Below are 12,450 nucleotides of genomic sequence, written 5' to 3'. Positions count from 1 at the left end.
GAGAGGTTTGTTAGTATCCATGCAACACTTGTGTTTACACACTCCGCTGTTCAACTACAAACAAATCTGTCGATGATTTTAATGAGCTCAAGTGGAACGTTACACCGGTTACCATGACTCACTTTATTGACTTAACCAGATACTTTTTTTATTCATAATGACAGCGATGTCATCACGTCGACTATCTGCAGGCGACAAGTACAAATCACGGGCAGGAGAAGCCGTGCTATTTGAACAGTTGAAAAGAAATAACTTTTAAAAAAAAAGTTTGCCAGAACACAAAACCCGCTGCAGTGCATATGCCCGGCCTGTACATGGCGCTGTGACACTACAGGGGACTATGAGGACATGCACATATGGCTGTTTTTTTTACATTCAAATAAGAATAATCACAGAAACAGAGACAGAGCTGAGGTAAGAAAATAAAATATCATAAAGCAAAAAGAAGTCACACAAACTTCAAAAACACAAGATGACAACGACAAAGGTAAGCGACAAACTTTTCTTTTGAGAAACAATTACTCGATTATTAATCGTCAACTATTTTGATCGATGAATCGGTTTGAAGCTTTTTTCATGATTAAAAACAAGATTTCTGATCGTTTCAGTTTCTTAAATGTGAATATTTTCAGGTTTAATAATAACCTAAACTGAATCATTTTGGTTTATGGACAAAAACAAGACATTTGGGAACCTCAAACATTTTTTTAACATTTGACATTTTATGCACAATTACTCGATTAATCGACAGATAGTGTCTGTGCGACTGTTTATGATCTGTATTACATGGTCTTAAAATACACTTATTATACCCCGAAACTGTCACTAATTCAGAGTGTAAAAGTTAGTAAAATTAGTAAAGCGGAGTTTTGGATAGGACCACAAGACCAAAGAGATAATTAAGTTTCTATGAATGGAAAATGTTCTCCAATAGAGGTTGTAGCTGTTTCAGGAAACTTGTGTGTGAATATTTATTACATAACATATCTAAACAAGTCCAAACACATGGTAAAACTTGACTGACACATTAGATTTCATAATGTCATGACAGACTTTTTTTTCTTCAGGGTGTTTGTTTGCACTGCCCTGAAAAACGGTGCAACATTTATTTACCCCCAATGAAAATGAAGCTTCTGTCAGTGACCACCAACCACAGTGGCAGAGAAAGGAAGTTCTATCAGGGCATCATTATCTCAGAGCATCATCATCCTACCTACCCACATTACCTACCCACATACAGTTAGTGATCTCATATGGTTTGTTTGAGCATTAACGGCCCCTAATTAACAGTTAAAAATAACAACAAATGTTCCGTTACATCAAGACAAGTGCAAAATTTGGAATGTTCATGTGTAACATTGACTTTCTGTGACCAAACCAAGTCACCCAGGACATAGAATAACCAGGACCAGGAGCAGAGTGAGTAAATGTTGAGTAATGACTGAGGCTGCACATGATGGGAAAACATGCAACAACGTTCCAGGAGCACTGAAGATGAAGTGGAATCATGGATAGTTACTTATTTAGATGCAGTTAACTACAAACAGCATACACATGAATGAAAAAAAAAGTTTATTTTTTTCTGTTAAAACACCCTATATAATAAAGAAATCATTAAAACAACAAAAAAAACTATTTACAAATATCAATAGTCAATAGTAGCTGTCAACAACTCACAGTCTGGACGTGCACCTAAATTGAGATTATTCATAATCCCATTTCAGCAGTGCTGTCGTTAAATACACCTCCATTGAATATTTACATTTTAGACATTTCCTTTGCTAAATGTTGGAGATTAACGCATGTTTTCAAGATTTTCTAAAGTCTTTTTTAACTGATATACAGTTCTGGACATTGCGCTCATGACTCTTCCAGTGACAACACTCTCTGTCCAATCAGTGGCCCGCAGCCTATTGACAACACATTTTAGTATCGACTCAGTACCAGGGCTGAACGAATATCTAATTGTGATTATTTTGACAGAAATTGTTATTGCGATATATTCGTCATAGCATGGCTGCGTGAAACTGCCGTGATGAGGTTTTATACGCGCGACACAAACACACAAACTGGTGACATTGTAAAAGCAGTTGTTTTGGGTGTAACTGAATCATTAGAATCAGTTGATTCAAAAGATGTGTCCACAGAATCGTTCAGTACTTCTTGGGTTAGAGTAACTGAACTGAAATACCACCGAACGTGGTCGTGATTCGGCTCACGGTTGATTGGCGGCTTTCAGCAGTGCTGTCGCTAAATACACAGGACTCCTCTGTTAAATATTGACATTATAGACATTTCCTTTGCTAAATGTTGGAGATTAACGCACAGATTTTGAAGTCTAAAAGAGTACCTGGTACTAGTGCTAATTGCCGAGTTAAGCCGTGCCGTGACTGGGCAGTGGAAAAGCGGCACAGGCAACAAGAATGACACTGGTTTGGTGTAAATAATACAACTATGACTGATTCAATTTATAGTATAACATTCTTATCAATAATAGTCAAAAAAACGGGCTCCTCGAATGTGGTGAAAGGGGGGAGATTAAATTCAGTTTAGGGCCATAAAAAGGCTTGTGCCGGCCCTGCCAGTCGGGATTAAACGGTAGCTGTGTGAAAGTGGAACTATGGATAGTCGTAACGAGTTGGCCACGCTGAGTTAGCGATTTCCCAACCTTCCCGTTTTCGTCACTACTCTAGTTGTACTCAAGTCAACTTCTGACGGTTTACGGTTTTCAGTCGCCATCTTTTTAGCTGTGGTTTTCCAAAATCCGGCAGAAAAACGTAAGACTTTTGTCGAGCGCGCCGGTTATTAAGTCGGCACAGTCGGTTAACATCCTTCTTTTCCTGGTGTGTCTCTCACACACACACACACACACGGACAAGATGAAAAGTTTTAACCTGTGTCCAAAACACCACCGGAACGTCCCGCTTTAAACGAATTTGTCGCCAAACGACGCAGAGATTAAGCATTAGCGAAAACACAGCAGCCAAAATTGGAACTTACTACTCCTTGATGAACGACATGGCTTCTTTTGTTCTTCTTTTTTTACACCGCTGACTGACTCAGGGCAGTGACAGCACAGCGAGGTGCTAATGCTAAGAGCTGCGCCCGGTCCCCGCCCACGCGGGCCACGATTGGTTCAAAGGAGGCAAAGAGCGGATATAGTACTCGGCACGAGCCAATGAGTGTCCTCGACGCCGGCTTTGACCCGCCCACTTGACTCATCACGTTACTTCAGGTTGAGGAAACGGGAACACACCCCTCGCGCTATGTTACACCACGCCAGTGCTGAGTGGACAATTAACGTGACGTCAGCTCTACGAAGGCGGGACTTCCGTCCAATGCTGTACGTCACTTCCGAGCCCTGTTTTTCTTCTTTTACTCTCAGTTTCTTTAAGGATTCGTCTTTTTTGCGGTAAATGGCAGCGAAATTATGAATTCCGTGATTTTACAGATTCAAACCTGCAGATGTTGTATTACAATGGGATTAAGGAATTATTTATTAAAAAAAACTAATTAATGTACACTTTTCCAGATTATTAGACATTGTCAAAATATACATTTGTAAAGTTTGTTGTTTTCAGTGTAACTGAATCATTAGATGACCCTAACTGAATCATTAGATTCAGTTCATTAAAACTATTTGTTCTGTACTTCCTCCATGACTGGAGCACAGACTTCGTCTGACACATCAGGGCGATGGGCAGTGCTGTCGCTAAATACACCAGACTCCTCTGTTAAACAGAGGAGTCTGCTAATTGTTGGAGATTAACCCACATTTTTAGGTTTGCTAAGTATTTTTAATTGATCTACAGTTTGGCATTCTTTACTTAAGTTAAAACGGCGTCTATCCGATTCCCACATACATGTGCTTTGTTGTACTGGAGTTGTACTTCCTCCGTGGCGATCTTTGACCTGGAAGTAGAAGGAGACGACATATAAACGACTGTGATGGACAAGACCCCATTTTTGGACGGATGAAGGGACGAAAACCACAGCACAATCCATCTCACCAAGGAGGTCAACAGAAAATTCAATATGCACTAGCTTATAGAGCGATAAGGTGCCACCCACGGAGGCGGAGTCAGACATACATGCCCAATAAATGAATGTTCTCCTCTGCATGTATACTCGGACTGTCTGATAGCTTGTCTTAGCACTAAGCGGCATTTACTAAGTCTCTGAAAACAAAGATGTTTGATGATAATAAGAGTCTGAGCACAAGAAAGCAAACATGATGTGTTTATTGAAACTGTTTACTGATAAATGACAGATGGTTGTCATGAAACTTTTTAATGTTAATCTCAAAAAGAAAAAAATCGTTGGCTAAAAAGTCATACGTGGTACTTAACATTGAATAGCAAGAGAATCCATGCTTCAGAGCAAACAGTCAATTCACAAAGAAATCAGGCAAAAAGCCCTTTTTGATTTCAATAAAAAATATTAAATCTTTTTTTCCCCCTCTCCCACTCTTTCCATCTTTACATGGTACAGGTTTTGTTCACTTTTCAATAATATAAAAATGCTTAATACTGATTGTGAAACACTGGAATTAATTTACAAAACATGATAATAATAATAATAATTATTATAATATTAATAACAATAACAAACAATAATAATAATAACAATAACCATTATATTTCAGAAACAAACAAACAAAACAAAAAAATCTGTGAATGGAGAAAACCTTGTTGCATCTTGGCCCACACAAACAGCAACATTTTGGAGGGGGGGGGGGAATTATTACCAAATGGCATTTACATCTACCTGACACACACTTACACACAAACACAGTATCAGGTCGTTGAGTATTTCTCATTGCCATTTACAGTGTTATGGGCACAAAGACAAGACACTCCCCTAAAGCATTCATGTGCCTCTTGCGGGATCACTCTCAGTGACCCCGATCACTGTCAGTCAAGCTTGGTGCGCCGATAGTGGTCCTCGGACAGTGCCCGACTCCCCCAGCACACAGCATAACAAACCATATGTAAAAGTTTGGGACCATTTCAAACGTCTCAGCATTTTGAGGACGGGAAAAACCTCCCTGGCGACAGAAACTTGTATCCATTACCCGCAGGAAGTCGGATGGAACGAGCACCGGGACTACTACTTGTGGAAATAGTCGGTGATGGGGCCACTTTTCTAGTGTTGGAGCAGTGGTGTCCATTGGAAGAGTTCTTACTGCCCCTGTCCAGTGACTGCAGCCCCAGCTCCCGCAGCTCCAGGCTGTCTTGGGTGTCATTAGGGGAACAACGCCGTGGCGAAAGGTTCAGAAGGCTCAGTACGTCCCTACTTGCAGACGCAAGGGGTCCCGGAGAACCGTGGACGGCCTTGACAGGACCAAGATGTTGCTGTTGCTGGGCTGCAGCGTTAGCCCAAAAGGTCTTCAGATTGTGGATCGCTTGGACCTTTTCATCAATGACCCCTCTTCTTAGCCGGTCCAAGTCTGTGGCATCAGCTGATGTGGAGCAGGCGGAGCCTGTCGACGAATAGGACAGGGCTGGGGACGGAGCGCTACCTACTGGGGACTGGTGACCGGAACTTGGAGACACATTACTTGGTGAACGGGAAATGTGGCCACTATATGGGGAGCTTGGGTACTTGAGTTTGAACTGTGCGTGGCTGTCCAGAGTGGGAGAAGGATGGCTGCCCTCCTTTTGGGAAGACTCGGAGACTGCAGGACTGTTGTAGCCTGAGCTTACCTTCTGAAGTGAGGAGGAACGCGAGGGGGGTTTGGGTTTTGGGGAAGACTGAGCTCGGCCACTCGCGCTGCTATTGGGACGGCTGAACGCACTCGTTTCAGAGGAGCGGAAGGCGCTGCTCCGGGCTGAGGTCCCACCAGTCGTTCCACCATCTGGCCCAGCTCTCTGAAGGCTACCCACGGCGCGTAGGTGACTCTGCGTCTCCTCGAGAATCTTCTGGGCCAGCTCCTGAGGATCCAGAGGGGCAGTTTTTTCCTCCTGAGACTTGACGGTGCTGTCCGTCTCGGTGCTGGACTGGTCAGATTCGCCTGTATCAGAACTACTCACCTTACCCACCTTCTGGAAAGGCGAGTTTGGGCTGGGCACGAGGCATGTTTTGACAGGGGATGTGGGGGTGCTGACGCTGCCCCTTGACGATACTGACACAGTGTATCCTCTCCCTGCTCCTGTGCCGACACCACTAACGACTCCCCTGCCGCCGCGGTGGTGACGCTGGCTGTGGCCTGGCGGCAGAGGCAGGGAATCACAGTGGCTTCCCAGTGGCTCACTGCTGATAATGGAAAAACCCTCGTACTCCTCCTCATCCCCCCGGGCTCCCGGTGCTGCAGCAGCCGCCCCATGAGGAGATGAGCGGCTACGGGGAACGTGAGGGTGTTTGTGGATGGAGTAGTGTGCCGTGGCCCCGCCGCGTTGCCGATGACTGAGGAAATCACACTCCGACTTGGAGGCAAAGCTCATGGAGGAGGCTACAGAGCTGAGGCTGTAGACAGAGATGGCGTCGGACGCCTGATTGTCCAGGCACGGGGGAGAGAAGGGAAGGCTGGAGTAGCCCATGGGCAGTGGGTTGGACACCGACTGGGCAGAAGCCAGAGACTCGAGGGACGACGAACTGTCCAGGCTCAAACGCTTTGGCAGTTCAGTGGAGTCTGTGAAAAGAGGAGAAAATGACCATTAAGTATGCGTCAACAAAGTCTACCATCTTTCGCTCCAGCTCGAGCTTTCATTTCATGTTTTAGAATCTAACGACGCGACCAAAGAAGAACGGCCCGCTCTCTTAAACGACAGAAATGTGCTTTCTGCAGTGACGTGCGGTGAGGTTCATGGCTAGTGAGGTGTCAGAGTCAGATTTACAAATAGAAATGAACCCAAAAGAGCACTATAGACATCATTTGATCGATAACTGATAATGAGTTATGTTATGCATCTCATATCAGCGTCTTTACACAAACGGGTAAAGTTCTATCCTGTAGTCTGAAGCAAACCTCTCAGCTCTGCTGTTGTTCTTCCTCTGGTTATTACCACTTGCTTTGATTGAAAATCCAGATTTACTTCTTCTTTCTTACAAAAGAACGAAGAAGATAGCACAAGAATCTACAGGCTCACAGCGCCCTCTGTCTTGAGCCAGGCGTACTGTTTGCCATACTGTTTGTAATACATACCAGGTGACAAATATTAAAATGTATTATATTTTATAATCCACTTCTCTTTTTCTTTTTGAGATTGACAGGTGAGGCTCTTTCCGGTACGCGAAGGCCACCGTTGTTCCCTGACACTTCTTGGGAAAGGGAGGGGCCAAGCGGAGGAGCCTCCGATGAGGTGCAAACCTGGATTGGACGTCGCTAATTCTAACACGCTGCACCGACTCCAACAACACATGGAGAAAACCAGTGTACGTACCAAACAGCGCCAGCAGAGACTGGAGGGCAAAGTGCAAGGTGCGACGGTTGGCCAGCTTGCCCGTCTTCAGCACCACTTCTTCTTGGCCGACCTCACATAAGTCAAATCCTGCAGACGCACAGGAAAAAGGGTCAGGAAAGGTTAGGGTTAGGAATCGGTGGTTCCTTTGGGGGCGAGGTTTACTCACCGAGAGCAGCCAAAAATTCATGGCATCCTGGGAGTCGCCATAGCTGCACACTGATGGACACCTGAATGGGCAGGAGGGAGAAATCCTGCTCTTTCTCTCCTGTCTGGAGTTGGACTAGCACCTGGTGGAGCTGGAGAGAAGAAGACACATTAACTCTTGAATGTGTCGACCACATCTTATTGTATGACTGCTGCTCGCACAGGGCTACAGAACATGTAGCGGAGATGAAGGCCTTCAGCTTTGGCCATGGGCCAAGCACATTAGCGGGGTTTTGTTTGGAGATTGGATAACTCAGAACAGAGACACCTTTGTCAACTGTGCAGAAAATAGGAAACATGTTCAATAAGAGGTTTCTTACATCACGGCTCGGCTCTACCGCCCTGAAACATTGCTCTGACCTGTAATTGACCAGCGTTGTAAATCCTCACACATTCAAAATCTCCCCGACAACAACCTTCACATGAGCGAGTGAATGTTAAATGGCGTGAAGACAGGGAAGCGGTGGGCGGAGTTTGTGGGTTATTTACACTTAAAACTCAAGAGAAACAGATTCAGCGCATTATGAGTAATGTTTAGAAATCCACACCATTTAGATTTAGGCCTGCAGCTGATGATTATTTTCTTGATGAATTGAGGACGTGTTTGATCCACAGAATGTCAGAAAGTGTTGAAAAATGTCACTTGGTGTTTCCCAAACCTTGAAATAATGAGGTTCTCAACCAAAAATGATCAGTTTTAACGATTTCTTAGAAAATATTCACGTTTAGGAAGCTGAAAATTCACATTTCCAGCCAGATTGGTGCACGAACTACCAACATTTGGACAGAAACGCACATAAATGCACATTTTCTTTTTGCTTGTTTTTGAAATGTGGGTTTAAATGCTTTCAGGGAAACGGGGTTAGTGTTTAAGAGAGTTCAGCAGCACAGACAGTGGAGTTGGAGAGAGTGAAGGATGAAGGTTGAGAGATGAGATGAGAAGGCGAGAAGTTGAAGGCAGACTTACCATAGCCACCATATTTTTAACAGCCTTCAGAGCGCATGTTAGGGACAGGGGAGAGAGAATAAGCTTTTAATTGCATGCGTTCACAAAGGTTACAAAGGTACAGGTTGATGTTTTTGTGCGACCAGTGTTTGTGCGGCAGGCTAATCGCCGGCTAACTGTACAGCCTTTCACTACAGCTCATGTGACAGCCACATGTTACACATAAACGGGGATAAACCTCTGCAGCGTCAGATTAAAGCCTGTGGTGTCACGAGAGTCCTGACGACCGAGAGAACAGGACTTGAGATTGTGGCCGAGACTTTGTACTCAAACGACTGCCGGTTAATGCTCCCAGGCAGCATTTCAATGCAGATAAGCAGAAGCCCGAGTGTGTATCCGTTCATGGCATTACAGAGTTATGTAATGCAACGATAATCACGTTTAGCCTGGTGGTGCGGGTACAGGACCCACGGCTGTTGTGATTAATGCAATATCACTGTTGTACTGTGTGTAAAATCAATATAAATAAAGCACATGAAGAACAAATGTTCTGCTAAGTTCCATCACATTCTATCCATGTTTTTTCACTTAAAAGTAAAGTGACAAAAAAACTATATTATCATCCCACAGGGGAAACGTGGAACAAATCGATTTGAATGAAGAAGTTTTATTTAAAACAAGCCCAGCAGCATTTCTTCAGAGCTGCGGGACTTACCCGGTTGATGAGCTGCTCTCCCGCCTCTGACGCTGTGATGAGTTTGCACAGAGCCTGGAGAGCTGGTGGTGGCAAACCTAAGGGCCAGGATCCAAAAAAAGTTCATTATTCATATTGTTTTGACCTGATATTGAATAGCAACGGAATTAAATATATTAAATATGGTGTAATCCTAAAGTCTGACTCTGCCCCAAATGCCCCTAAGCGTAAAGTATGAACATGTGACGCTGCTTTGGTGTCACGTACGTACCCAGTAGTGATTGTAAAGTGGTGCTGCACTGCTGGAGCCTGTCCCCCGGGTCTGCGGTGGGAAAGAACACGGCCGCAGGGATACCGGGGCCCGCAGAGTCCAGACGGAAGCCCACGGCCGTCAGCAGCGCCTGCCAGCCGGGCACGCCCCCCACCTTGTTCTCCACACTCTGCTGCGACGTGTACATGGAGTTACGCTGACCGTTCTGTATCCTCTGAAGAGACTTCTCCACCTGCACGCGCACAACACAACACAACACAACACAACACAACACATTTTGTATCGTATAAGTTCAAGTGTGTCGACACATGTCATGTTGTGACGGGAAAACAAACGTAAACCCTGTAATTAAAACGTCAGAAAAGACCAGACCTGTGCTTTTTGTGTGTGTGTGTTTGTCCAGTTTAAGTCATTGTGTTCTGTTTGTGTGTCCGTGTCCTTGTGTCCTCACCAGGTGGAGTAAAACTCTCAGGGCGTCCCGCACTCGATCTGGATACTGCAGAATCTCCGCCAGAGCTTGGCCAATGAGCGACGACGGGCTGTTGAGCTTCACGTCGTTGCCGATCAGCATATATCCTGAACAGAGAAGACATTCGATCAGAGAGAGAGACCCTTTTTTTTTGCTCTGGGAGACATTTTTGGCAGGAAGCTGCACAATCAGCAGATCCATACGCATGTATAACCTGCAGCTCATATACCAAATAATGTCCCTGAGCATTTTTCTGGATCCCCAAAGATCCAAAGTGAGAGATGGAACGACGGGAATCTGCAGACGACAGATCCCACTTAGCGATCAATTTCATATTATGTACATCGTCCTCCGTCGCTTATCGAAATGGACTAGGATAAGTAGGATAAGGGAAAGTTGAAGATGCCGGGTTACAGCAGGGCTGTGGAAGGAATCATGTCTACTCTGTACTGTTTCCATACACCAGGGGGCAGTATAAGAGTCAGATATATCCAGTCGGTCAAGTTCTGGGACACGTCTCTCGATCTCTGTGGATTTAAAGTGCTTTTCCTGCCGACGGTTGGGTTTGGTACAGGACTAAGATAAGTGGCCCCAACCGTTCATTCTTTGGCCCCCCCCCCTTCCCTGAGAGTAGAATGGTACAGCCGGTGGATATGTGGTCACTCACCTGCCCAGTTGGATGGGTGCGAGTACTGCTTGCTGCTCTGAACGGTCTTCATGGCATCAGCCAGCGCCGCACTGGCCTTGGTGCCATTGAGCAAGGCAGTGTAGAAGGCGTGGACGAACACCTTGGAGGCTGCGACGGGAACGGGCCACAGCGACACGAGGACACACTGAGCCCCGGCGGCCAGGAAGGCTCGGGTCAGTCCCACCACTCCGTCCGCTGTCACCTTACTGCTGGACTCCTGGTATGAACTACAGCCACACACAGAACACTGTGTTATCATCTGTTTGGGAACCGAGACTTTAAATGTTGAAAAAACTGTAAATAAAATCAGAAACATAAGCACTCGTGCATATTTTTCTTTCACTGACTTCTTGAAAATTCTGACAAACTTTGCGATATATTGGAGTGGAAACCAGGTTTTTGTCTCGTCTATTGAATTACAATGTTTTGTTTTACGACTAAATCTTCAGCGACGGTAAATCTGTCTTAAAAACCTCGTCTTTAGTGTGTTTTATTGCCTCTGCTGAGCAGGTTTTATGTCTTTGGCCACAGTTGTCTGTCTGTGAGGAGCAGAAGTGGAAAAAAAGCAAAGGGCGGGATTTTGATGAACGTTTTGCGGGATGTAGTTTGTGGCACAGGACCAGGAGTTTGGTGGCGATGTGGACATAGACTCAGCTGAGCCTTGGCTCGGTGGTGCGTGCTCTTTGAGTGCTTTGTCTCGTCCAATTACAGTTTGGTAAAACGATGCTTCACAAACCGTAAAACTGCACCATCCACTCCTTCACAACTATAAAACATGAGGCCGCAAAGAGCGCGCATTGCCAACTCTCTTACTCACCCCAGCACCACCAGCTTGACAGGCAACCTCAGGTCCAGGATATCTGCCGCCGTGAGGAGGAACTCCTGCAGGGGCGGACTGTCGCAGATACTCTCCACGTCACTGCTGTCGTCCTGCATGTGCAGAGACTCCGGGATGGTGTAGCTGCTTCCAATCGAGCCCTTCCGGCCTCGACTGCTGCTGCCTCTCCTGCTGCCCGCTCCTCGCCCCACTGTTCCCACACCCACGCTGGCGCTCGCGCCTCCATGTCCGCCCTCGGGGTTTGGGGTGAGCACCAGTGCCGCTAGCTTCCAGGAGATGTGCGTGGCGAAGTGGGCACACTCGGCTTGCGTGAGTGCGCTCATCACCCTCTCCTTGGTCGCGGAAGAACCCGCCAGCGGCTGGCATCCCAGCAGCTCGGCCACCATCAGCGCCTCCTCCTCCGCAGAGGGCATGGGCCCCCACAACCACCTGTCCATCACAGGTGAGGGCAGCCGAGGGTTCCCCACCACCGCCGCCATGGATACGCCGCCACACGGAGCAGTTCCTTGACGCCGAGAGTGGGCCTGAGAGGAGAAGGCGAAATGTTAAATCCTAACCCTACAATCTGAGTCATTAAAGGTCCAGTGTGTAACATTTAGGAGGGTTTATTAGTATAAAGTCAGCAGGGATGGGCACCAGCGGTAGAAGACGGATGGCCGATAAGCTCTACCTTTGCACTGGACCCGAGGCCGTGGATGGAGGGAACGGCGATGAGGCTGAAGCGCTCGTACAGGTATTCGTTCGAAGAGCTTCCTTTCAGCAGGGCGAAGGGAATGAGGTACAGTTCTCCCTCCAGCACCATCACCAGCTGTCTGTGTCGGCCCACGGGTCCACTGGAGTGCATCAAGCCCTGTCACACAAACGGATCATCATGACGGATATAAATACAGTTCAGAATGTGGTTTGAATTTTCACTGGTGCTCCTTTTATCTCTCTA

At 46.1% G+C, this 12,450-nt stretch overlaps 2 protein-coding genes across 3 annotated transcripts in view; both read right to left on the bottom strand.

Moving 5' to 3' along the window:
• Positions 1 to 3,119, bottom strand: part of LOC122769878 (phosphatidylinositol transfer protein beta isoform-like) — an 18,575-nt gene extending 15,456 nt beyond the window's left edge. The window contains exon 1 of the mRNA XM_044026758.1: positions 3,001 to 3,119. Within this exon, the coding sequence (XP_043882693.1) occupies positions 3,001 to 3,020 (20 nt within the window). The 5' untranslated portion in view covers positions 3,021 to 3,119. The remainder of the gene's footprint in view (positions 1 to 3,000) is intronic.
• A 1,107-nt stretch (positions 3,120 to 4,226) lies between these two features.
• The window catches only part of LOC122769660 (tetratricopeptide repeat protein 28-like), a 51,112-nt gene continuing 42,888 nt past the window's right edge, over positions 4,227 to 12,450 (bottom strand). Inside the window, exons 11-20 of one of the 2 annotated variants that reach the window (XM_044026371.1) lie at positions 12,184 to 12,363; positions 11,493 to 12,037; positions 10,655 to 10,902; positions 9,970 to 10,094; positions 9,519 to 9,750; positions 9,269 to 9,345; positions 8,575 to 8,598; positions 7,570 to 7,699; positions 7,383 to 7,490; positions 4,227 to 6,631 (exon numbers count right to left, since the gene is read on the bottom strand). In XM_044026371.1, coding sequence (XP_043882306.1) covers positions 5,019 to 6,631; positions 7,383 to 7,490; positions 7,570 to 7,699; positions 8,575 to 8,598; positions 9,269 to 9,345; positions 9,519 to 9,750; positions 9,970 to 10,094; positions 10,655 to 10,902; positions 11,493 to 12,037; positions 12,184 to 12,363 — 3,282 coding nt within the window. In that variant the 3' untranslated portion in view covers positions 4,227 to 5,018. The remainder of the gene's footprint in view (positions 6,632 to 7,382; positions 7,491 to 7,569; positions 7,700 to 8,574; positions 8,599 to 9,268; positions 9,346 to 9,518; positions 9,751 to 9,969; positions 10,095 to 10,654; positions 10,903 to 11,492; positions 12,038 to 12,183; positions 12,364 to 12,450) is intronic. The other variant, XM_044026372.1, reaches the window with a different exon arrangement.

This window comes from Solea senegalensis, linkage group LG5, assembly GCF_019176455.1.
Source record: "Solea senegalensis isolate Sse05_10M linkage group LG5, IFAPA_SoseM_1, whole genome shotgun sequence".
Taxonomy (NCBI): Eukaryota; Metazoa; Chordata; class Actinopteri; order Pleuronectiformes; family Soleidae; genus Solea; species Solea senegalensis.
Note: the sequence above shows the minus strand (reverse complement) of the source record. Positions and strands in the feature narration are given on the sequence as shown.